This window comes from Crocodylus porosus, unplaced genomic scaffold (genome assembly GCF_001723895.1).
Source record: "Crocodylus porosus isolate Cpor-Errol unplaced genomic scaffold, CroPor_comp1, whole genome shotgun sequence".
In the NCBI taxonomy this organism is placed as follows: Eukaryota; Metazoa; Chordata; order Crocodylia; family Crocodylidae; genus Crocodylus; species Crocodylus porosus.
This window is the reverse complement of record NW_017728943.1, coordinates 113645222-113668227: the sequence shown is the minus strand read 5'-3', so window position 1 is coordinate 113668227 and position 23006 is coordinate 113645222. Positions and strand designations below refer to the sequence as shown.

At 41.4% G+C, this 23006-nt stretch overlaps 1 protein-coding gene across 1 annotated transcript in view; it reads left to right on the top strand.

Annotated features, from left to right (window-relative positions):
* The window catches only part of SNX9 (sorting nexin 9), a 67676-nt gene extending 49111 nt beyond the window's left edge, over positions 1-18565 (top strand). The window contains exons 17-21 of the mRNA XM_019548625.1: positions 3339-3415; positions 4516-4605; positions 5841-5955; positions 8017-8108; positions 16515-18565. Coding sequence (XP_019404170.1) covers positions 3339-3415; positions 4516-4605; positions 5841-5955; positions 8017-8108; positions 16515-16562 — 422 coding nt within the window. The 3' untranslated portion in view covers positions 16563-18565. The remainder of the gene's footprint in view (positions 1-3338; positions 3416-4515; positions 4606-5840; positions 5956-8016; positions 8109-16514) is intronic.
* The last annotated feature ends 4441 nt before the right edge of the window (positions 18566-23006 follow it).

Below are 23006 nucleotides of genomic sequence, written 5' to 3'. Positions count from 1 at the left end.
CTTTAAGAGGAGGCTTGATGCCTACCTAGCTGGGATCATTTGAGCCCAGTTTTTCTCCTGCCCAGGCAGGGGGTCGGACTTGAAGATCAACAAGGTCCCGTCCGACCCTACTTCTACGATTCTATTAAATTTTTATACCAGATGTGACTACTGTCCTATCCGTATGGACTAAATGCCTGTCCAAACACCTGCCTAGTACTTTGTGTTGACAATTGGCTCTTCATTGTGTTTAACTTAAGAAAGGTGGGGTGGTATTGTATACGTTTTCGCCCTCTCTAGTGCCCGCTCTTTCAAGGGAAGGCTACATATACTCTGTAGAAAAGTAGCATGTGGCTTACTGCTGAGGATGTTCTCTATATTTTGCTTTATTTTAAGTAATTTTGCCCAAAAAATGAAAAGAGAAATATTTCTAATTGCTTGTGTATACCATCCTGTCACTGGGAGCAACACCTGCATCAATTTGTCATGTGCCTCCTTCCTCCCCTCACCCTCAACTGCCTGCATTGATATGGATGATGGTTATGGTACGTATAATTCTCTTCCGACCACACCTGTGCTGTCCTTCTTTTACAGCCTGATTCCCCAGTGAGGGAGTGGGCTAGGATGGTGCACCTCCGCCCTGTAGTTCTGGTGTGCTCCAGCCCATGAAGGTGAATTAGCTCCCTTCTCTGATAAAAATGGGAAGATGCACTGTGGGCATTCTGGAAATCAGTTGTCTTGTACTAGATTTTTCCACGGTAGCAGACTTCCTACTCTAATTCATCAGTTCCCCATCTTGTCCCATAGTGAGTTGTTTAAAGTCAAGAGACTGTCCCTGGAAAACTAAAATTCTTAAGGGAAAGACAGGAAATTTCCCTCCTGAACCATCGAGAAATGGTTTCAATATCTGAGAGTATTTCTGAATTGACAAGGCATTTTGTTGTTTGTGGGTTGTGTGGTTTTTTCTTTTAACTTGGAAAGAAAACCATCATAAAGATTTTCATTCCATTACTGGGCAGGCAGAAAATACAATAGTAAATTATTTCAAAATTAGGAGAAAAAAGGACTTTTTTAAAGCATCATGCTGAATGTTGACATTAAGATGTTGTTCTGCTTCTGACTCTTGCAGTGTATCCAGGAGCTCTTCAGTTTTCTGAAACTGGAAAAAGTCTGCACATTTCCAGTGAAATGCAATAAAATTACTCTGTCACATTCCTATTTTCTTTAGGATGTACCTTGACTTCAGTATACTTTTCTTAATCTTTGGCCGCATCCAGATAAACATGGCTGTGTGGTATGTGGCGCCACAGACAGTTCTGCAGCACCACATACTGCATATTTCATTGTTCTCCATACTGTGAGGGAGCAGCATGGGGCTTTCTGGACCTCTGGATAATCCCATGGAGAAAAAAGTGGTATGGCACACACGGCAGCAGTGTGCACCACCTGAAGCTGGAGTCTGGATGGCTGGAACCACACTGCTGCCAGCCAGGCTCTGCGCAGCAGCATTGCTGTTACTGCCGCCCTGGGAGGCCCCCAGGTAAGGCTCCTGGTGCCAGCCCAGTCCTGACCCCAGCCTCCCCTATCCCACCTGGGGTAACTTGCTGTGCACCAATGCACACATGGCATAGGAGACAGCTAGCGGTGGCACAAGGTGCACTGGTGCTAGATGTCCCTGGGGAACCAAACATCCACACACATTGGATGCGGCCTTTGTCCCAGGCGCAGAGCAGCTCACAAATGAGAAACAGTAACAGTTACATTTTAAATTAGTTATCATTATACACAGATTTCTTCAGTTGCCAGATATTAAACTCCTTGAAATGCATAATAATTTGACTGATAGCAAGTAAATAGGCTCTTTAGAAGATGAAGATTATAAGATATATGAAGATGTAAGCCTATTGACTTAATATACCTATAACAATATTGTAAGGGTCTTCTGTGAGGACGAAAAACAATTAAGTCTTTTTAATCAGAAACGCACCCTGTCCCTGTTTCTTTCCTTTTCCAATACTTGAAGCCTATCATGTCATGGTCCAGAAAATCTTTTCCCCAACTGGTCAAAAAACCTGAACAAGCTAGTTCCAGGATGAAAAACTGTTGAGCATTTTTCAGGAACAAACATAAAATGTCTAAAGAAGAGAATTCCATGATTACAACTTTCTGCTTCAGTGTACAGCATAGTGCTATAGGGCACCTATGCATATGCATTGAGGCTGCTCCAACACGCTGGAATTGCAGTGCATCGGAGCAGACTCAATTTTAATAGAGTCTGCTAGAGGGTGGTAATTATGCTACACTCCAGCTTCATGCATGTCAGCGTCCCTGCACTGAAAAGTGGCAGTGAGGGTACTGTAACTAAAGCTCGTTCAACAATCTTTAGCTTAAAGTGCCCCCACCACCTGTTTACTGTGGAAGGACACTGATGCATGTGATGCTCTGGACACTGATGCATGTGATGCTCTAGGCACTTTAATTAGAACAGCTCTCAGAGCTGCTCTAATTAACCCACCCCTCCCAGCATGTATGTAAACACCCTAGCATCTAGTGCTACAATGCTAGTAGTTCAGTGTTACCAGCTCTCACAGCATCTCATCTTTTTTCCTCTTAAAACCTTGACTCCTGGAGGCATGTGACTTGCGAAAAATTCTTTTTACATTTTTTTAAAGTAGTTTCCTAGTTCTCATGATTGAAAACTTTAAAATACAACTGAAGTGTTCCCTAAATGCTTAGAAATCAGATGACAAAGCATAAAACAATCCAATATGTTGTAGTGAGTTTTTGAGTGTGGGTATAACTTTTATGACTTGGAATGTTTGGGGTTTGCAGTACTGATAATCAAGACTATCAAAAGTATTATTCATGAAGTATATAACATGCAGGTTTAATTAAAAATAAATAAATAAATAAAACCTCTCTCTCCTGGCTTTAATCTTCCCTGTCTTCAGATCTTTCCCTGTTCCTACAAGCTTGCCTTAACCAGTCCTCTGACAATCCTCGTCTTTGCTTTTTAAGGGCAGTAATTACTTTTAAAATGTGTTTGTTTAATATTTTTATTAACTCAAAGTACTGGATATTGTAGCTACTAATCTGTGATATAGAATAGTGTTTAATCGTATAGGCATTTACTTCTACAAGTTATTTGAAGGCATCTCCTTTTCTGAGTTGTATACCACAGTTCAGTAATGCTTTTACCTTTTTTCTTTTATATAATTATTAGCTATTTACAAATAACCAGTTACAACACACAAGTTTTTATTGGTTTAGAACAGTGAAACTTTTAAATTAGTTAATGCTTTTGATTCTTCAGCTTAATGACTTCAATTTAATTTAAACACTTCAAATTTTATGTTTAGGAGAATCTGATCTCAATGAGGCAATAACAGAAGCAGGAAAAACGTATGAAGAAATTGCCAATCTTGTGGCAGAACAGGTATAAATAATCTAATATAGTATCATGGACTGATCTGCATACTCTGTCAACTTATAATTAATTTACGTACTTTTATTCTCCTCTGATTTTTCTTGTGGAATTATTTAACATTTTATGTACATAAGTAGTTTGCAATAACTGTTTTTCTTAATTGTAAAAGTCATTAAATAACATTTTAAATGGTATATCTTCCCTACCATATATTGGATAGAGAAATAGTGATAGAAAGAAATTCCCTTTGAATCTCAGTTTGCATGCTGTCCTTCAAGAGATTGAACTAAGCTTTCCGAATTCTCTGAAAGATGACTCTCTGATGTCACTGTCCACTGTCTCCCACTGAAAATGTAATTACTCAGACTTAAAATTAGCTTTGTTTAGCTAGCACCTGATGACTATTATATTTGATTTCTAGACTGCAGTGCATCTTACAGACGATATCACGTTTACCCGAAGAACCTTGTCTTTTTTCCAAATTTCTTATATTAGAAAGTAGCCGTTTTCCAAAAACCTGACCTTTTTGTAGCGAGTAGCTGGTCAGATGTGTTGCATGCTTTGTGTGCATCTGCAAAACAAAAATCACCCTTTGTGCTGCTTTAGGAGAAACAAAAAATTAGATTGCTACTTGTGTCACTGCAGGGGTTGAAAACCTCTCAGTGAGACTTAGAAAGAAAAAGCTGCAATAGTGAATAAAAAGCAAAATATGGAGCCAAAGCATTTAAAATGTGGTATTTAATGTGTCATCTTGATGCTCTCTCTATTCGATTAGAAACCTGTACTTGTGTTCCCTGATGTATTCTTGCGTGTCTAAAATGGAAAGATCTTCACCTTAATGCTAACATAAATATTTTCACTAAAAATGTAATGTTAATGGTATTTTTTTAATTAACAAACTCTTACTTTTTTGTTACCTTAAACCAACAACCTTTCCTTTGAGCAATAACTTGCTTTTAAATAGAGAAAACATTGTTGAAACTTTTTCATTTTTTTTCTATATGTGACATTCTCCTTACAAAAAACAGCTTTTGTTCAATGCACATAAATTTCTATTTAATTGGTAATGTATGATTCTTTGTTAACACATGCTATATTTCCTCTATTAGCCAAGGAAGGATCTCCATTTTCTGATGGAAACAAATCATGAATACAAAGGCTTTCTTGGTTGCTTTCCTGACATTATAGGAGCTCACAAGGTACTTTTCTTTTTTAATAAAGGAAGTTGAGGGGATATTAGGGTAGGGGTGTAGAATCAATACATTTTCCTTCAGTCAGAGATATAATTTGACCAAACCTCTATTGTCAGTAATATTGGGAGTTTTGTATGAAAATGGCAAGAGAATCTTTTAAATATGTGAACCTCCTATGATGGGGAGAATTTAATATTTTTTAGCTTAGAAAAATGGCTATTACCCAATTTACTCAAAACCAAGACAAGGGGTTTTTCCCACTTTAACAGGAGGTGTGTGGGGTGCCCCTCATCTTGGATTTGAGTACAAGGCAAGAGCGGGAGGTACAGCTGCTGCCCCCTAATGGCCTCTGCCCTCCACCCCCCTCTCCCTACCGTGTCTTGCTATCCCTCCCCCCCGCCCCTGATCACCCTGTGGCCCAGGGTACAGTGCAGTGTTAGCAGCTTTGGCATGGCTGGGTTGGGACAGGCAGAAGTGTTCTGTGCTCTGGCCTAGAGTGAGCTTGGTGCTGGCCAGAGCCAGAAGGTAAGTGGCAAGCACTGGGGGTGGGGGGCAAGCAGGAGGAGGGGTGGTAATGGTTGGGTTCAGGGGGGAAGGGGACAGGCACTCGGAGGGAGGCCAGGCCACTAGACTCTCCCCTGCCACCTTACTCCCTTACTGCTCTTTGCCCTGCCACAGTAGTGGGGAGGGGTTGCAAATTTAAGACAACCCTCCAATTATTAGATTCTATACATGGAAAATTTATAACAAACTTATAAAAGTTGTGATGTGAAACTCGACCTCTATTTTTATCAAAGTCAAGGGCTATGCAAATATCATGGTAAATGGGCCTCTTGAGAGATGTTTCTTGAAATAGTTTGAATGTCATGGGCCTTTTAACAAATGCTGTAGAACACAAGTTACAGGTCCTAAAAGCATTTGAAAGTTTGAGGCATTCAGATGTGTTCCTCTTACAGTTCCCTTTTCTTAAGCTTTGTCTTTTTGCCTTTTCAACTCTGTATCGAAACTACTTCTAGTGTGTTTGTGCTGTCTGCTTCGAAACCAGTCTGTGCTCATGTCATCCCCTGTCAGCTGTTGGTATAATTAAACATGAAACAATCCATTTTGAGGGGAAAAAAATATATTGGAAAGCAGAATCTGTCTTTACATGACAAACAAGCTTATGCGCTCTCCTAGCATAACTTGTTTGAATTTTTTTGACTAATGTGAACCTCACAGCAGTTGCATTTTTATTTTAACAGGGAGTAATAGAAAAAGTGAAGGAAAGTGACAAATTAGTCGCGACCAGTAAAATCACACCACAAGACAAACAGAACATGGTGAAGCGTGTAAGCACTATGGCTTATGCACTACAAGGTAAAATTTGTCACCTCACTTCAGACTTTGAAAGGCTAAAATAATCTTCAGAGATTTTTTTTTTTAAGGAAATACTTATGCTGTATTCATTATTATATTTAAAAAAAAACAAACCAAAAAACCTAGTCATAAAATACTCTTCCTCAGTATTAAAACATTTTTACAAAGGAGATAAGATTCCACTCTCTATAAAAGGGAGGAAAAGGAAATGGAAGCATAGTCGAGGAGTGATATATATTTTTTTTTTTAGGGTCACTGCAGGTCAGAGACTGAGCTAGAGACGGAACCCAACTCCCCTGAACCCAAGCTAGATGCCCTACCCACAGGGTGAGAGCAATTCTTTGAGGCTCTTGCTAGAAAAATGTGCTCCTCAGTAATGTTCCTCATCTGCCTGGTGGTGAGAATTTGAGTATGATAAAAAGCAAATGATGCTTTAGTTAATACTGAAATACAAGCGTGGATAAGCAAAATAGTACAATTTTGGCAAATCTGCCTTTTCGTTTCAAAGAACAGAAATAGTAGGGGCTTTTTGTGTAGAAGAATTTTGGGGAAATTCCCTGCTGAAGGGGGATGGGGGAGATGCACATAATTCTTAAGTTTATAGTGTTAGAATACCATAATACTAGTAACTGAATATGGAATCTTAAGAAGACTTAAGGATGCAACCAATTTTGTATTTTAAAAAAATGATCCACTCTCTTAATGGATGGTTAAAGTTCAGTTCTGTCTGGAGTACTTTCAGATTTCCCATCCTCCCCCAGCCTCTGGGCAAAGCTAGACAAAGATGCTTCTTAGTTTCATTCTGACCCATATCTTTTTTTAGAAAAGTTGCTGTTTTACCTGTGGAAATAAAATGGAGGAGATCTTTTTACTGAAGCAGAGGAAAGGGAAGGATTATAAAATAGGATGCATTAGGACCCAGGTTCCAGGAAGTATTTAAACATGCATCCTGGATCAACCCTTCATATCAACTGAGTTTCCGTCTTGTTTTATTTTTTGAATGTTTGGGCTCCAGAGGCATAGGAAGGAGTTTCCAGCCTTGGATTCCTAACTTGTTCATTTAGGGTCCAGTCCAGCAAAGTATCAGGCACTTAGGGCTGTGCACCACTCCTTGGCTTCACTGGGATTACTCATGTGCTTAGAGTTAAGTATGTGCTTGGCCAGGGCAGTGTCAGACTCCAATCCTGAGAGTGAGCACTGACAGTTAACAAAGGGAACTTCTGTCAGTATGTTGACCAGAAGGAAATGATGCACAGTTGGGCTTTAAGAAATAACAAAAGTGGTTAGGGGTGGGGGAAATAAAAGGGGACCTTAGGATACCAAATCTTCCCTCTTCTTCCAGCAGCATTCTGAAGAAACTGTTTTCTATATAACAGCTCGGACAAGCTAGATTTCCTTGTTCTGTGATCCAATAAGATATTGCAAGCTAAATAATAGTCAGCCATGGTCTATAGTTGAATGGGAGATCAAGAAACACTAAGATATTGCAAAGGTGTGGAGGAGTTGGTGACGTTATTCCTTCTGAGTCCAGTCCGTCCGTCCCGTCCCCCCCCCAAAAAAAACACCCCAAAAAAACAAAAAAAACCCTTAGTGTTTCTGTGGAGCATTGAGTAACTCTGGTGTAGCATATGAACTAATTAATAAAAATGGCTAATTTTGACTCTTAAAATGATAACTATTAACGCCAACATCCTGGTCAAATTCCAGATCAAGCAATTGCATTTTGAATAGCATTTTTAAAATGGATACTTTTTTTGCTTCCTTTACTGAACTGGTGGGCTGCTGTGTACTGCTACAGAAGCATCAGCTCACCAGAAATGCCTGCATTTTAATGCTAGCTCTCCTATGTATGCTTTTTACCTAGTGAGAGGCTTAATATGTTTGGAAAACTACTTTGGAAAAATCACTAGAGGAGTAGGAAGCAGTATTACCTCTAAAATAATGGTAGCAATTGGGTTGAGTGCTGAATTTTTCAAACAATTGGTAATCCAAATGGAGTGAAACTTGTTCTTGTCAATGAGCATTTTTCTGAGCTAATTGGTGTCCTGGGTTTGATTACAGCTGAGATGAATCACTTCCATAGTAACCGGATTTATGACTACAATAGTGTGATCCGCCTCTACCTGGAGCAGCAGGCACAGTTTTATGAAACGGTAAGGTGCAGCATTTCAATGGCATTTTCTCAACATATGCTGTGTTGCTGCTTTTATTGGTAAGAAAGACTAGCTGTGGTTAGTTGTCCTTTGCGTGCACAACTTTCTCCTTTTAAAAGCAGATGTTTGAAGGGGAATTTTATATTGGTTAAAGATGCAAGAACAAAAGATAAAACTCAAATAACATTACTTATAGAGACCATTACAAAAAAAAAAAAGACAGCATTTGAAACTTTAAAGTTAGACCCAAAATAATTTTAAGGGTATTATATTGCTCACAAAGTCAAGCATTCAATAGTTGGGTAGTGCCAGAATTTAAGGCCGACTGCAACCTTAATTTGACCCTCTTTAGGTGCATATTCATTATAATGCAGACCTTAATTACATTAATAACACATTTGTTTCTATGGGACGCAGGCTTCATTCAGTGCATGGGACAGATGGAACTTAGTAAGCAGCTATTGTTTTGTTCAATGTGTGCAATAAATAACAAATGGTGCAACACAACTCAAGCCCTACTTCAGTTGTAAAATCCTCAGTTTCCTCACTGTTTTATGGTACTCAACTGAAATAAATGGGGGCTGTGCTTTGAGTACCTGTATGCTACTAAATACTCTGAAAAATCAGCTCCCAGGTATCTTACCTCAGCACCCAAAAGTAGTGGATACTTTTTTGACTTTATCTTTGTGCTTCAGTTTACCATTGTTAAAATGAGGAAAATGTTACCCCTTAAGCTACACAACCCCTGTAAGATAATTGAATGTTTGAAACATGGGATATCAATGGTTGTGGCAGAGAAGAGAGAACAACTGACTAAATAGTCAGGGTTTGGACACTGTGCGGTAAATGAATCTGGGCCACATCTTGAAGTAAACCTAATACTAACTGAATATCCATCTATCCTCTGTACTGAATGGGGAAGGGGGCATACGGGGGAGAAAACGTGGCTAAAGGGTGTCTGATGCACATGAGGGAGTAATTACAGTTGCAGAAGCATCTTTAGTCAGGCATTTCCTAACTGAGTGCTTTGACTATTCTTTTGATAGATTTTGGGGCGGGGTTGGAATTTCCGATGTGCTCGGAGACGCAGGCTGGAAAACATCCCAACATGTGGTGTCGTAGTAGTGCGGTCTGCATGGGCTTATCAGCAGGACAGGAACTCTAATCTCCACCACATCAGAACTCTTAGTTCAAGTGACAAAGTCTGTCAGTTGATAGTAGCAGGCTACCATTCACTATGAGGATCAGCACTAAAGGGTGATATGCTTTCTGCCAGTGGGTTTTGCAAATATACCTTGAGCAGCAGCTGGGGAGTGATGAGGCTTAGGTCCCTGGAGTGCAGTGGACACACTTCTGCCTGTTTGGATTTTTTCCCCCTTTCTGCCATGTCCCTTCCATTCCCTTGTTTCCTTGTCCCAATCTTAGTCATTTTGCACCCCTAGTTCCTCTGACCGCTTGTCCAGTCTCTATCAATATCCCTTCATCCCCATTGGCTACCAGTCCTAATCTCCTGATCTCTATCTGCCCCCTCCCAGTTCAATTAAAAACAGCCCAGCTGTTCTCAGTCCCTGCACCCCATCTTTTTGTCAAATTTGTTTCTTCCCCTCCACTGGTTCTCAGCCACTGTTTATCTCTGGCCTCCTCTTCCTCTCCCCATATCTACTCATTTAATCTCTGAACTTCTCCAGTGTCTCCATCACCTCCCAGGTCAGCCCCCCTCCAGTCTCCCTCCCCTTTCTCTCCCGAATTTACTCCTTTCCTTCCCACATCCAGCTTTTGCCCTGCCTGTGTTTTGGTTGGAGCAGCTCTTTTCCCCCAGGTTGTCTGAGAACACTAATGGATAAGTGTTAGTCCTGGCTGTGCATCTTAATGGGAGCTGCTACTGGAGCTATAAGAGGCTTGAACAGGTACATAGAAGATGAAATCTTCAGCAACTTTTAGCTGTTAAATTCTCTTTTTGCTGAGCATGTGCAAACTGTTAAGAGCCATTTACAGGTTCACAAGTTTGCCACATTTGGACAACTTGTCTTGAGGTTGACAGAATGCATGGAGGTCAACTTTCTAGTCTTTTCTCCAAAGCAAGAGCTTTTAAAAGAAACAGTTGCCAGAATTAAGCATGGGCAGAGCAATATTTTGCATGTCTTAGGCCATTCCTAAGAACAAAGCATTTTGGCCAAAATGTTTGAGGGGAAAAAAATCATCTTGAGATGGCAACATGGAAAATTTGAGCCCAGGCAGTTAAAATTTGCCAAAGTTGCATGTAATTTAAAAAAACAATGGCTATGTTAGAGACTTGGATAGTTTTAATAATGGGAAATACTAGCAAGACTTCAAACCTAGGGAAACCAGAAGGTGAAAGCACAAAATAAACTAGCATTGTAACAGGGCCCCACCTCTCCATGTGGTTGTGGTGCCCCCTTGTGGTCACTTTCATCCTGTTTCTCACACTGTCTGTCCAGGGAACTGCCCAATTCCTACCTGCCCCACCTTTGACCGTAAATTTGTATTTAAGAGGCTGTCCTCAGAAACAGTGGCCTCCCTTCACCCACTCCCATGCCTCATGGCAACAACAAGCATAAGCCCAACTTCTTGTGAGATTCTTGCTTCCCCACAGAACTCCTTCTCCCAGGATTTACTGGGACATCTATGAATCTATGTTGGAGCCAGAGTGAGTTTCTAGCTTAGGAGCCAGACTCTAGCCAAGTCACCTGACCCCTTCTCACTCAAAACAGCACAGGTGGGGCTAGGGCCAGGTTAACACGTGGGCAAAGTAGGCCCATACCTAGGGCCCTGAGCTCCAGGGGGGGTCCTTCCCTCTGCAGCAGCGCAAGTGGCTCTGTCCACCTCCCTTCCCTCCCCTTCTCGCCTCTGCTGGCCTTGCTGCTGCAGCAGCTGATTCCTAACAGCGGCTCCAAGCCCTGCTTCTCACAGGCGGCAGCACTGAGGTGGGGAGAGGAGTCTCAACTGGCACAGGGCCCACAAGTTTGTTTGCCTACAGCTTATTCTGAAGGTTTAATCCGGCCCTGGGTGGTGTTAATGATCTAAATTGGCAATTGGGCATTCAGCTGTTTGCAGTTTGCAAGCTGGGGCTCTGTAGCCCTTTCTCTGCTCCTTGCACCTGCTGCCCATTGCAGCTTCATAGCACTGTTTCTGCTTCATAAACAAGGGTTAGGAACACTTACAAAGCAGGACCTGGTAGGTTGGATATAAAAAGAAAAGTGTAGGTAGGACCATAGAGGAATCCTGTGAACTTAACCCTGCAGCACAAACCCCAGAGATGCTTATTAAGGTTTGCTGTAGGTTCTGAGTCATGGGAGATTTTTATTGAGAATGAGATGCGCACAGATTTCCTGATGTCTTGCTGTGCCCAAAACTGGTCATTGTGCCTTCAAAATCAATAGAGCTGTCCTGACCAAAAAATGTACTGATTTTAACCTCTGGCATCTCCATGTTACAGCTTCCCTCCTTTGCATGGTACTGTCAGAGAAGGTGTCAGTAATAATACTACACATCTTCTATCAAGGTGACTGTATACTGGCACAGCTGTGATGGGGTGTAGAGTGCTGTGTGATTAGCAAAACCAAATTAACAGGAAAAAATAACATGAGGAAACAAAATGTCACATAATTCTAAGGGGTGCACGAGTTTGACTACAGCATTGGAGAATCTTTCTTGCATTTGTTCATCTCCCTTAAGGTCCCCTTCTAGTCCTAGAGAGGTGAAAATGTTTTTGTTTAAATGAGAATTGGATGCAAGAGTTAGTGGCAGGTGGCCAACCCATTGGTTATCATACAATAGCATGTAATTTAAGCAAATGTTGACTGGCCACTCAATGCTTAATGTTTTGTATACATGCCTACTGCCCTCTAGAAACAGTCACCTGCTTTTTAACCCTTAACCTTAAACTCAGAGCAGCAGTTTGTCCCAAATGAGTTGATTGCTTCATGAAGCTCAGGTACGTTTAAAACATGTCAGTATCCATAAACATGCACTGATGTAACTCCTGGATATAAGGAAGCATTCAAGAAGCTTAATCTTACCATGTGTTAATGCAAACAGCATCCACACTTCTTAGTTGGCACCCAAGATCATCTTAACTCAAAGAGTAAACCTTCAAATGGTAAAATTTTATTTCCTTGATAGAATTTAAGGTGTATCACTCCCTTGGCAATTGAGAATTGTCCAAATGCTAAAGAAAAATACACAGTTACATTTAATCCTAACAATACAGAATGTGTTTATTGCTAAGCATTTGCAGAAACTCTGGTTGCCTCTAGTCATGTAATTGCTCTTTAGGTGATCAGCCTGAACTTCTAAAACTAAAACACATGGTTCAATAACACTAAATCTTCTTTAAATTACTTATTTTTGTGGTGCGTCTCACTTTGATATTCCTTCTCCCTGTTTTAAGTTATTTTTAAGAAAAAATTTTTGCAAACAATTGCAAATGACACTGAAGTTCTCTAGGTTCTCTCATTATCTAAAAGGCAAATTTGAAGCCAACACAGAGATCTAAGTATTTGTAAACAGGAAGTGAGTGGGAGGTCAGCCTTTCTGCAAAGCAGAAATAAAACATTAGGATGTTGTGGAAAGCTTACAAGCTAATGAATTTAAGAACATTTCCAGTGCTATAGAACACGCTTGGATTTGGAAGGATGTCTAAAGAAGTCTTGGGTGTCTGTTACAGTTTTCCTCCCCAGTATGTACAGTATGTTGAATGCTAGAAAGCAGCAGAAAAGGAATATTGCTACTGTTCTGGTTCTGTTGACTGGGGGGAAGAACTCTTGTTAGGTTTTGTCTCTACCAGCCTTTTTCTTCTAGTGTCGGCCTTTTAGACATGTAGCACCTCTCATTGGTAAGTGAATTTGTAGATTTCATAGACATTAGGGTTGGAAGGAACCTCGTAAGATCATCAGGTCCAGCCCTCTGCCCAAGGGGCAGGAAGTCAGCTAGGGTCAAAGGATCCCAGCAAGATAAATGTCCAAATGTTTCTTGAAAGTGTCCAGAGTAGGTGCTTGCACCACCTCTGAGGGGGGTCTGTTCCAGGCCTTGGGGGCTCAGACAGTAAAGAAGTTTTTCCTCATGTCCAGCCTAAAACGGTCTTACAGGCGTTTGTGACCATTAGGCCTTGCCATCCCCTGGGGTGCTTTTGGTGAAGAGGCGTTCCCCCAGATCCTGACACGCACCCCTTATGTACTTATAGGCTGCCACCAAGTCACCCCTGAGCCTGTGCTGCTTCAGGCTGAAGAGTCCCATAGCTTGCAGCCTCTCTTCATAAGGCCTGTTCTTCTGCCCTCTGATCATGTGTGTGGCTCTCCTCTGGACTCTTTCAAGCTTCTCCACATCCTTCCTAAATTGTGGAGCCCAAATTAGATGCGGTACTCCAGCTGTGGCCTCACCAAGGCAAAGTACAGCAGAAGGATGACATCCTGGGTCTTGCTCGAGATGCATTGGTGGATGCAAGCCAGAGTTTTCTGTTCGCTTTGCCAGCTGCAGTATCTCATAGGTGGCACTCATTCATCTTGTGGTCAATCATGACCCCCAAGTCTCTTTCAGTCCTAGCGGTAATGAATAGCATTGCTGAGCCTGTAAGTTTGATACGGGTTTTATTCCTGAGTTGAAGTACCTTGCATTTCTCTGTATTGAATGCCATCAGGTTTTCATCCGCCTGCCTTGCAGGCCTGTTGAGGTTGGTCCAGGTCACCAGTGTATCCTCAAGTGTGGACGCTCTACCCCAAAGTTCGGTGTCATCAGCGAACTTCACCAGTCTGCTTTTGACATCAGTGTCCAGATTGTTATCAAGACATTAAAGAGTACAGGCCCAAGAACAGAGCCTTGGGGGACTCCACTAGTCACCAAGTGCCATGTTGATTCAGTTTCATCAGCTACCACTCTGGGTCCAACCTCAGAGCCAGTTCCCCAGCCATTGGACTATGGAGTAGTTGAGTCGCCTGATTTTTTCCATGAAGACATCGTGGGATACCAGATCAAAGGGTTTTTAAAAGTCCAAATATATGACATCTACCTCTTCCCTTTTGTCCAAGTGATATGTCACCTGGTCATAGAAGAAAATGACATTGGTCAAGCAAGACCTACTTGCAACAAACCCGTGTTGGCTATCCCTCAGGATGTTGCCTCTGTTAGTCTGTCAAGAATAGTTTCTTAGATAATTTTTTTTCAAAAACTTCCCAGGGCTTGAGGTCAAACTGATTGGCCTGTAGTTTCCCAGGTTGTCTTTCCTCCCTTTCTTGAAGATGGGCACCACATTGGTCCTCTTTGGTACCTCGCCCTAGTGCCATGAGTTCTCAGATATCCTTGCCAGTTCCTTTTAACACTGTTGGGTGCAAACTGTCTGGACCAGCTGATTTATGGGGGCCCAGCCTCTCAAGATGCTCCCTCACAAGATCCATGCTAATGGTGGGCATATATTCATGTTCACCCTGGTCATCCCACATCATGTTCACCATGGGGGTCCCTTTGGGCTGGTGAAAAACTGACACAAAGTAATCATTAAGCAGATTGGCTTTTTCTTGGGTGTCAGTAGTCAGCTGCCCCAGCTGGTTTAGCAGGGGTAGCAATGTTACCTTTGTTTTTCTTTCAACTTCCCACATATCTGAAGAAGGACTTTTTATTGTCCTTGATTCACGTAGCCAGATGGAGTTCAGCTGCACCCTTGGCTTTTCTAGTTCCCTCTGTGCAGGTGTGGACCAGTGCAGTATTCTCTACCTTAGCGGTGTTTCCTGTCTTCCATCCATTATACACCTCTCTTACATGTTGGAGGTCCATGAGTTCCCTGTTGAGTCAAGGGGGTTGTTGAGCCCTTTTTACTACCTTTCCTATGGGTGGAGGATGGATTCCCCTTGTGTCTCTAGGATCACTTTCTTAAGGAGCAACCACTCATCATGAATTACCCTTCCTATGAAATCCTGGTCTCTCGCCCTCAAGAACAAGCCTCCTGAGCTTAGGAAAGTCAGCTTTCCTAAAATCGAGGACTACTGCATTGCTGGCTGACTTGCCAGCTTTGCGATGGATAATGAATGTGATCAACTTGTGGTCACTGTCACCCAGCAGCCCTTCAATTCTTAGGTAGCTGATTAGATCATCCCCTTTGGCCAGTACCAGGTCCAGTAGTGTCTTGCCTCTTGTCAGCCTGTAAACTTCTTGGGATGGGTAGAACTCATCCACGCATGTAAGGAAGCTTTGCGACCAATCGGATTTGGCCAAGTGTTCATCCCATGAGATGTCCGCGTAGTTGAAGTCTCTCATGACGGCCGTGCACCAAGAGCGTGCAGCCTCAGCCAGTTCCCTGGCAAATGGTTGGTCAAGCACTTGTTCCTGGTTTGGAAATCTGTAGTAGACTCCTACCATTATATCCCCTTTGCCACATTCCTCTCATATTCTAACCCAAAGGGTCTCCAGTCATCTTCCTTGGGTGCCAATCTCAGCTTGTAGGGACATGTAGCTCTCCTTCACATGGAGCGCTACACCCCCACCCCTTCTTTAGTTTAAACTGATAAGACTTTAGATAGAGGAGCCAAAGGATGGTACAACTTAAAGTGCATGCTTAACTGTCTCCTGATGCTCTTCTTTCATTTCTATCTTGCAGCCTGTCTGAGTGAGTTTTCTAAGTAATATGGTGATAGGACCATGGGAAGTTGTAGCCACTCTTCTCTGCCTTTTGACTTAGATTAAATGTGTAGTCCCTGTGCTTTGGAGAGAGGTCCCAAGAAGTTTGCATTTAAATTGAACTCTTTCACTCTTTCACTCTTCCCCTGTGAATCTGACCCAGAATCGTTATCGTAAAACGAAGTTTAAAAAAACTCTTTAGAATTTAAGAAATTAAAAATGTGGAAGATAAGAAAAAGGAGCTGAATTAGTGGGTTATGGACTCTTTTAGCAGCCATTGGTGGGTAGTAACCAGTAGTTGTTCCCATCTAGATGGGATCAGTGGGTTTTGTGGAGTATGTCAACTAAGTTATGTTCTCTGGACACCTACACTCTTCAGAAGCATCACTTCAGCTAGCACTAATGAGTAGTGTTGTTCTTGGTAGAACAACACTAATGTATCTTGGAAATTTGAATTATCTCTTGCAACTGAAGCATGTTACTCAAACACAAAGTTGAGACATGTTGATATGGCAGTATAGGAAGTTTGCACTGCCACTGCCCATTAGTGGCGGGGTCCAGGGTCATTCATATTAAATCATTTCTAATTACAAAATTGATTCTGGTGGAGGGGTAAGTGAAAGCATTGCATCTGCCTAAAGCTTTCATAGTTATTTTAATAACTAAGGAATGACTGTGTTGAATTCTTTAGAGCTTTAAAAAAAGGCTGAAAACCAGGTATTCTCAAATACGTAAAATAATCATGTTGTTGATGTGCTTTTTTCATTTTTTTCTTTGCAGATTGCACAAAAGCTGAGGCAGGCACTCAGCCGCTTTCCAGTGATGTAGGAATAAGCAGGAGTGAATGAAGAAGAACCTTCCAAAGTGCTTTTCTGGCTTTGGGGGGCAACGCCAATAAAAGCTTGATAGTCTTTGCCATCCCAAGCAAACAGTCCAAGTTGCAAAAAAGCAAAAACTTCAATATGTTTACTTCATCAGCCTAAATGCATCTGAAGCTTAAGTTATTTTTACCTTGAATGCCTTCCCTCAAAGCCACCTTTGTGCTGGAAGGTGCTGTCAAGTTTAGGAATTGATATTGTCAAACTAGTCTGTTGCCATGGACTACATTCAGACTTGGAGGTTATCATAAGTTCTTCCAATTTATTTGTACTCAGTGTCAGATGATTAGGTATTTTAAAAACAGGTAGTCAGATAAGGCTGAAAAGTGACCTAATAAAAACCTGCCCTTTGGTATTTTTTTCCAGCTACTAAGTAAAGTCTGTATACGTTTTACAGCTACACATTCAAGATAACCTCTTGAATGTTCTATTCAGTGATCTTTTTAATCATAGGTGCAGCATATAGTCGGTGACATGCAGTCTCCATAACTGGCAAAATGATAGTTCACTCCCTCTCCCATAATCACTTAATATTCTGTTCTTGTGGCACAAAGCTTCAGAGTTTGAGAGTGTTTAGCACTCTCTTGTTTTCTCACTTCCGGGTCATGCACTGTGCAAGAAAACTTTAATTAAGGAAAGAGCCATTCCAGGAAGCTGGAAAAATATTCTTTAATACCAGCATTCTGACACCCTCTCAAATATTATGCAGCCATACACTGGTGCTTCTCAGTGCCATGTAATGGCCATCTTCCCTCTTTGTCCACTCAGGAGTCTAAGGGTATTGGCAAAGTATCACTTCTGACCCAGGGTGGTAGACAGCCCAAAATTACTGCCAACTCAGGTCTTCACATAGTAGCATGAAGTGCTACTCGCTCCATTTCAGCTTTAATAAAAGGAAACCTAATTTAATCAGTAGTAGCTAAAAGGAAGAGTTTCTTGTGTAAACTAAAAAGTGACCTTTGAGGTGTTGAATAAAATTGGAATTTGTGTGGCAAATAACTTATTAAAAATAGGACTGTAGTTGTAAATGATGTATAGTGTTCAGAGCACAGAATTGGTGGCATGGAGTCACTTCTCGACTGCCAAAATGCTACTAAAAGTCTGGACTTTAGGAAAAACAGCTTGGTGTGGTTACCAGATGGTAATTCATGTAATGCCACAAACAAGCAAGGATGCCAAAACACAGCTTTTGTTAAAATTTTCCCTTAAATTATTCCTTAAATTGTTTATGTTCATTTTACCCACAAAGCCATTCTAAGTGACGGGTACATTATGTTGATTCTATAGTTGCCTTACTTTTTTGTGCATTGCTGTTTTTGTGTCCTTACATTTTTCTTTCTTTCTTTAAAATAAAGAAAAATCTGGGTCTGTCTAATATAAAAACAAAAACAAAACAAAAAAACCTAGGTCTGAATCCAGATACTTGTCATAGGTTTCTTTCTTATTTTATAAACTCTGTTTCCCCTGCTAATTTAGTTCTCTTCCAAATTCCATAGAGCAGTGTTGTGATACAGCCATTTAAATATGTACAAATTGTAAAGAATGTGTATAAATATTTTACACCAAATGTAAGATCTTGCCTGCATGTCGAAGCAGCTTATAAAATAAATTGTTACTGTGTGTACAGTAAATTCTGAAAGCACTTTTTCAAGCCAACATTTTTTCAGCATTTTTATGTTCACTTTTTGGTAATGAAAAGCTCTTTGTAACTGACTCTTAGCTGGGGATTTCCTTTTACGGAGCCTTCAGCTTATTCTGATGCACTAAGTTACAGATTCTGCATCTTCAATAGATGGCTTTGGAATCTAAGCATTAGATGTTCATTCCCAGTGCAGGGAAACTATGTCAGTAGCAACTGTGTCAGACGTATAACATTCTTTGAAATGAGCAAATCTGTTTCACTTCTAGAAAATGAGGGCCTTTAAACTGATAATAAACACTTATGTATACCCATTTAAGACTATATATTTTCTTTGAGAAGATCCTATCGCTGCTAAAGAGGAGGATGCTGTGTGAGGTGCAAGTCTGTGTCCTCCTGCATTGCTTGGTTTTATCGGAAGAGAGCCTGGCCAGCAAAGGAACAAAAACTTGGTTTCTGCTATAAAGAGGGTAGGCAAGTAGGCAGTTATAATGCAAAACTTATTCTGCCTGTAAATAAATCCTACCCATAAAAGAACATCATAAATCTTCTGCCTGTAAACAAGCATCATAATTTTTCACTATTTAAGACAGTGGTTGTCAAGCTGTGAAACCCTTTCTGGTGGACTGTAAATAGAAAAGAAATTGGTGCACTGAGCTGGGGTATTAATCTCCTAAAAATGAGTTGACCATAAAATTAAACTGTTAGAAGATCCTTAGCTTAATTAGTTAAATGTGGGGGGAAAGAAGACCTTTTAGGTTCACAGATTTGGAGAGGACATTAGGGAAAGTTGTAGTAGTTTTGCATTTGCAACATGGAAACTTGCCGTCTGTGACCAAGGAAGCATAATGAGCAGTACATTTATGTGCCATCATTACATACTTTATGAAGTAGGATGCCTACAGAAATATCAGAATGCCATAAACAACAATTTCCTGGCATTATATGCTTTCTTATTAAAGAAACGTTCAAATATTGACACTGGGTTCTCTTGGCTCCATTTGTGTCCAATTCTGAAGCTGTTTCCTAAAAGAAACTAAATACTTCGGGAGTAAGTCTGAATAATAAAAGCTGGTAGTAAATCTAATAGACATACTGACTGAGCAAAATAGTGTTCTCTCTCTCTCTCTCTCTCTCTTCCCACCCCCCCCAGCACTTGCTTTTGTAGGAAAAATGTACAGAAAACATGCAGGTGGTTTCTTTTGAGTCCAGCAGCTGTTTGTTTGCAGTGATGCTTCTAATGGGAAAAAGTACTCTGGATGTGAACTTCTACAGTCCATTTCACAAACCAATCCTGTGCTTTGGAATAATGTCTTAAAACTGTAAAACTAGCCAGTAATCGCTTCTCTCTTACACCCACAGACACACACCCTCTGTCTCTTCTACCATCCCTTGAAACAGAACGTAATGGATGCCAAACTGAAATTGCTAATGAATTAGTCCTAGCATTTTAAAAGACTCGGGTCTTCCAAGGTAAATTCTGTTGAAACATTTTTTTTTTTGACAGAGGTAAAAAGACAACTTGGTTTCACAGTGATAAATGTAGGCCTTGCTGGAGTATTGATTTTAATAAAAGCATTGGTCAGTAGAAGCATTAATCAATGCATATACAACTCATAAAGGCTTTGCTGGAGCATTGACCAAAGCAGGTCTGACCAAAGACTGACCTTGCACCCAGGAGAATCTGACGGAAGACTGAAAGGTGTGGGCCATAGCTGAAGAAGTGTCTTTCGAAGTTGGGTGTTACAAACGTCTGAAAGAGTTGATTGAATGATTGATAAGACTGATGCCAGAGAGTTCAGAACATTCGCACACAAAAATAATGAAAGGGATGAGGGTAACTCTAAGATGCTGAGGTTTGTTATCTAGATAACTGATGTAAACAGAATTTCCTGATCCATGAATAGGGATCTGTTCTATCCCAGGAAAAAAAAATTGAAATTTTGCAGGAGGCCTGTGCCAGTGGTTCTCAACCTATGGGTTGCAACCCAAAAGTGAGTCACAATATATGAAAGGGTTGCAAAACAAACTTTAAAAATGGATTCTTTAAAGAAGAAAAACATGGGAAACCATGGTTTTTCCCTTGCAGGTTTGCAGAGTCATCACCCCTGCCCCACATGCAGGGGGTAGTAGCTCAGGAGTGAGGTGTAATGGGTTGGGACTGGCCACTGATGTTTACAAATGGGTCCTGGTACAACCAAGTTTGAGATCCAGTGGCTTAGGGGCATTATATACACAAGTTATACATGTTTTTTACCACAAGTATCCAGGACTAACATCTTGTAACCTTTTGGATAGGAGTGTTAGTGAATTGGTGCCTCATAGGCAATAAGCTTGGCCAAGCCTTTACCACCAAACCAAGTTTGGTCATTCTGGATGCATCTACACGTGCTACTGGTATGCAGCAATAAATTCTGGCACATATCATTCTGGAGTTGATTGCTCCTGGGAGCACTATTCAAAAGTGCCCAGGACCGCAGCATGTTGAGTTGGGTCAGAGCAGCTCTGGCTGGCAGGAGGCCCAGGCATTCAGCCTGCCAGCCTGGGGCTATTCTGACACGGTTCAGTATGCTGTATTGGGGCTGGCAGGCACATGAGGGTGCTCAAATGCAGAGCTAGCCAGCAGGCAGCCCCCTCACTGAAGCATCCTCATGCCCTAGCCAGCTGTGCCAGCATCTACACATGCAGTGCTGTGGAGTAATTAAAAACTCTGCGCTGCTGCAGAGTATATTCATTTATTCTGGCCTAATAGCCCTGCACATGTAGACATGAGACTTACTGTGGTGCTAATTAATCTACTCCACAGCAGATGTCTTGTGTGGGTGCACGCTCTGTGTATAACGTCAAGACCTCCAAGGAAATGCACATAGAGCATGCTGCAGCAGCAACACCAGTAGCAGAGACACCAGACAGTGCTCATGCACAAAGACCTATACTGACCAAGAGAAAAATGAGGAGAAACAGCAACTGTGAAGATCCAGGGCTCTGTGGCAGCTGAATATATTGTAGTCACTTGTCTAGAATTGTCTAAAGTCATCTCATGGGAATACCATCTTTTCCAACCCCGTTTTAATCTACATGCCCTTGCAGGATGGCACTGCAAGTTGTAGAGGTGTGTGTGTGTTTGTGTATGTAGCCCCTGGCAGATGTTACATTTCTTGTGCAATTGGTATTAATTGCACAATAAATTGTGACATTCCACATATGCAAGAAATTTATGATGGGATAAAATGGCAAATATGTAATGGGGGATATCTTTGGTGGTGTTTGTATCCTGCTGTAAACTGAACATCTGGTATGTGTCCTGGACTCGCAATGCCCTTTGAAAGGTGCGGGTAGCTCAGCATCAAGGGCCAGGTGCCTAGGGCCAGGCGCTCTGTGCATCAGCAGTTGCGCTACTGGGATCTGAGGAATTTCATCCCCAATCCTAAAAGTTGTGCCTTCTGTTGTGCCAGATGTGTATGGCAGGACATGCAATTTTTGTGATCAGACATAATTCTTCAGATCCCAATTACAGGATTATATTGACATCCACTCCAGGGGCCTGTGTATAATATAAAAAAAAGAAGCAGTAAAATAATTTCACAGCCTTGTAAAGAGGGCAGATGCATTCCATAACTAGTTTAAAGTTAGTTTCTATCAGTTGCTGCCTGCCTCGCTCCCTGGAATTTTTGTTTTCAAATTTGACTTCTAAAGGAGTTGGGTCGATTTCCCTTGAGCATGAGGATAGTGAGGTCGAAGTGTTTGTTCTGTGAGAAATGTGCTCCTAATGGTGACTGTGTCTGTCTCTGTCCTTTATATTTTTTCTGTGAATAGTTCATTCTAATGCGTAGCTGTTTAGTTTCACATGTGTAGTTTCCATGAGGGTATTTGGTGCATTGGATCGGGTATATTATAATTTGGGAATGGCATGTTAAAAGGCAAACTTGGAAACAAAAATTTATAAGCTAACTGGATGCCAAGAACCAAGGACTAAGTACCAATATGGATTTATGGCCCATTATAGTTAACTCCTGAATACTTTATACACAAGGAGACTGACCCCCTCCCTCATTCCCCCTTGTGATTGGTTTTGATCTCCCAATACTCAACTTACTCCTTTTACTGTGTCTGCTGTACCTGAGACACTCTCAGCCCCTCCCCTGCACCATGTTTAACTTGCAGTGTCTAGTTTCCTGTAACCAAAGATCTGAGGAAGAATGTCTTGCATCGGAAAGCTTGCCTGACTTTATCCCAACTACACAATTGTTCCAATAAAAGATACACTCTATGAAATCCTTGCTTCTTGCATAATTTCTGAACCATCACAGCTACAACATCACTCTTATGCTACTGAATGGTGCAGGTGACAGACTCTGCGATCCAGAAAAGAAACAATGCTCAAATTAAAAGAATTGTGGATTCCTCTAGAAGGCTGTGATGTCAGCTTAAAGGAGTTGAGTATATTGTGGAGTTGATTTTAGTTGCCTCTATAGATGTGTCTTGTGCTGCTCAAACTAACTAGTCTTTAGGAATGCTGGTGCAATCTGTGCAGCCCTTTCCTTTCGTCTGTGTCCACAAAGAATCATAGAATCAATGAATGGAAGGGACCTAGCCAGATCATCGAGTCCAACCCCCTGCCATGGGCAGGAAGGAGCACTGGGGTTGGCAGGGGTCATAAGACCCCAGCCAGGTGCCTATCCAGTCTCCTCTTGAAGATCTCCAGGGAAGGTGAGAGCACCATCTCTCTAGGAAGCCTATTCCAGGCACTGGCCA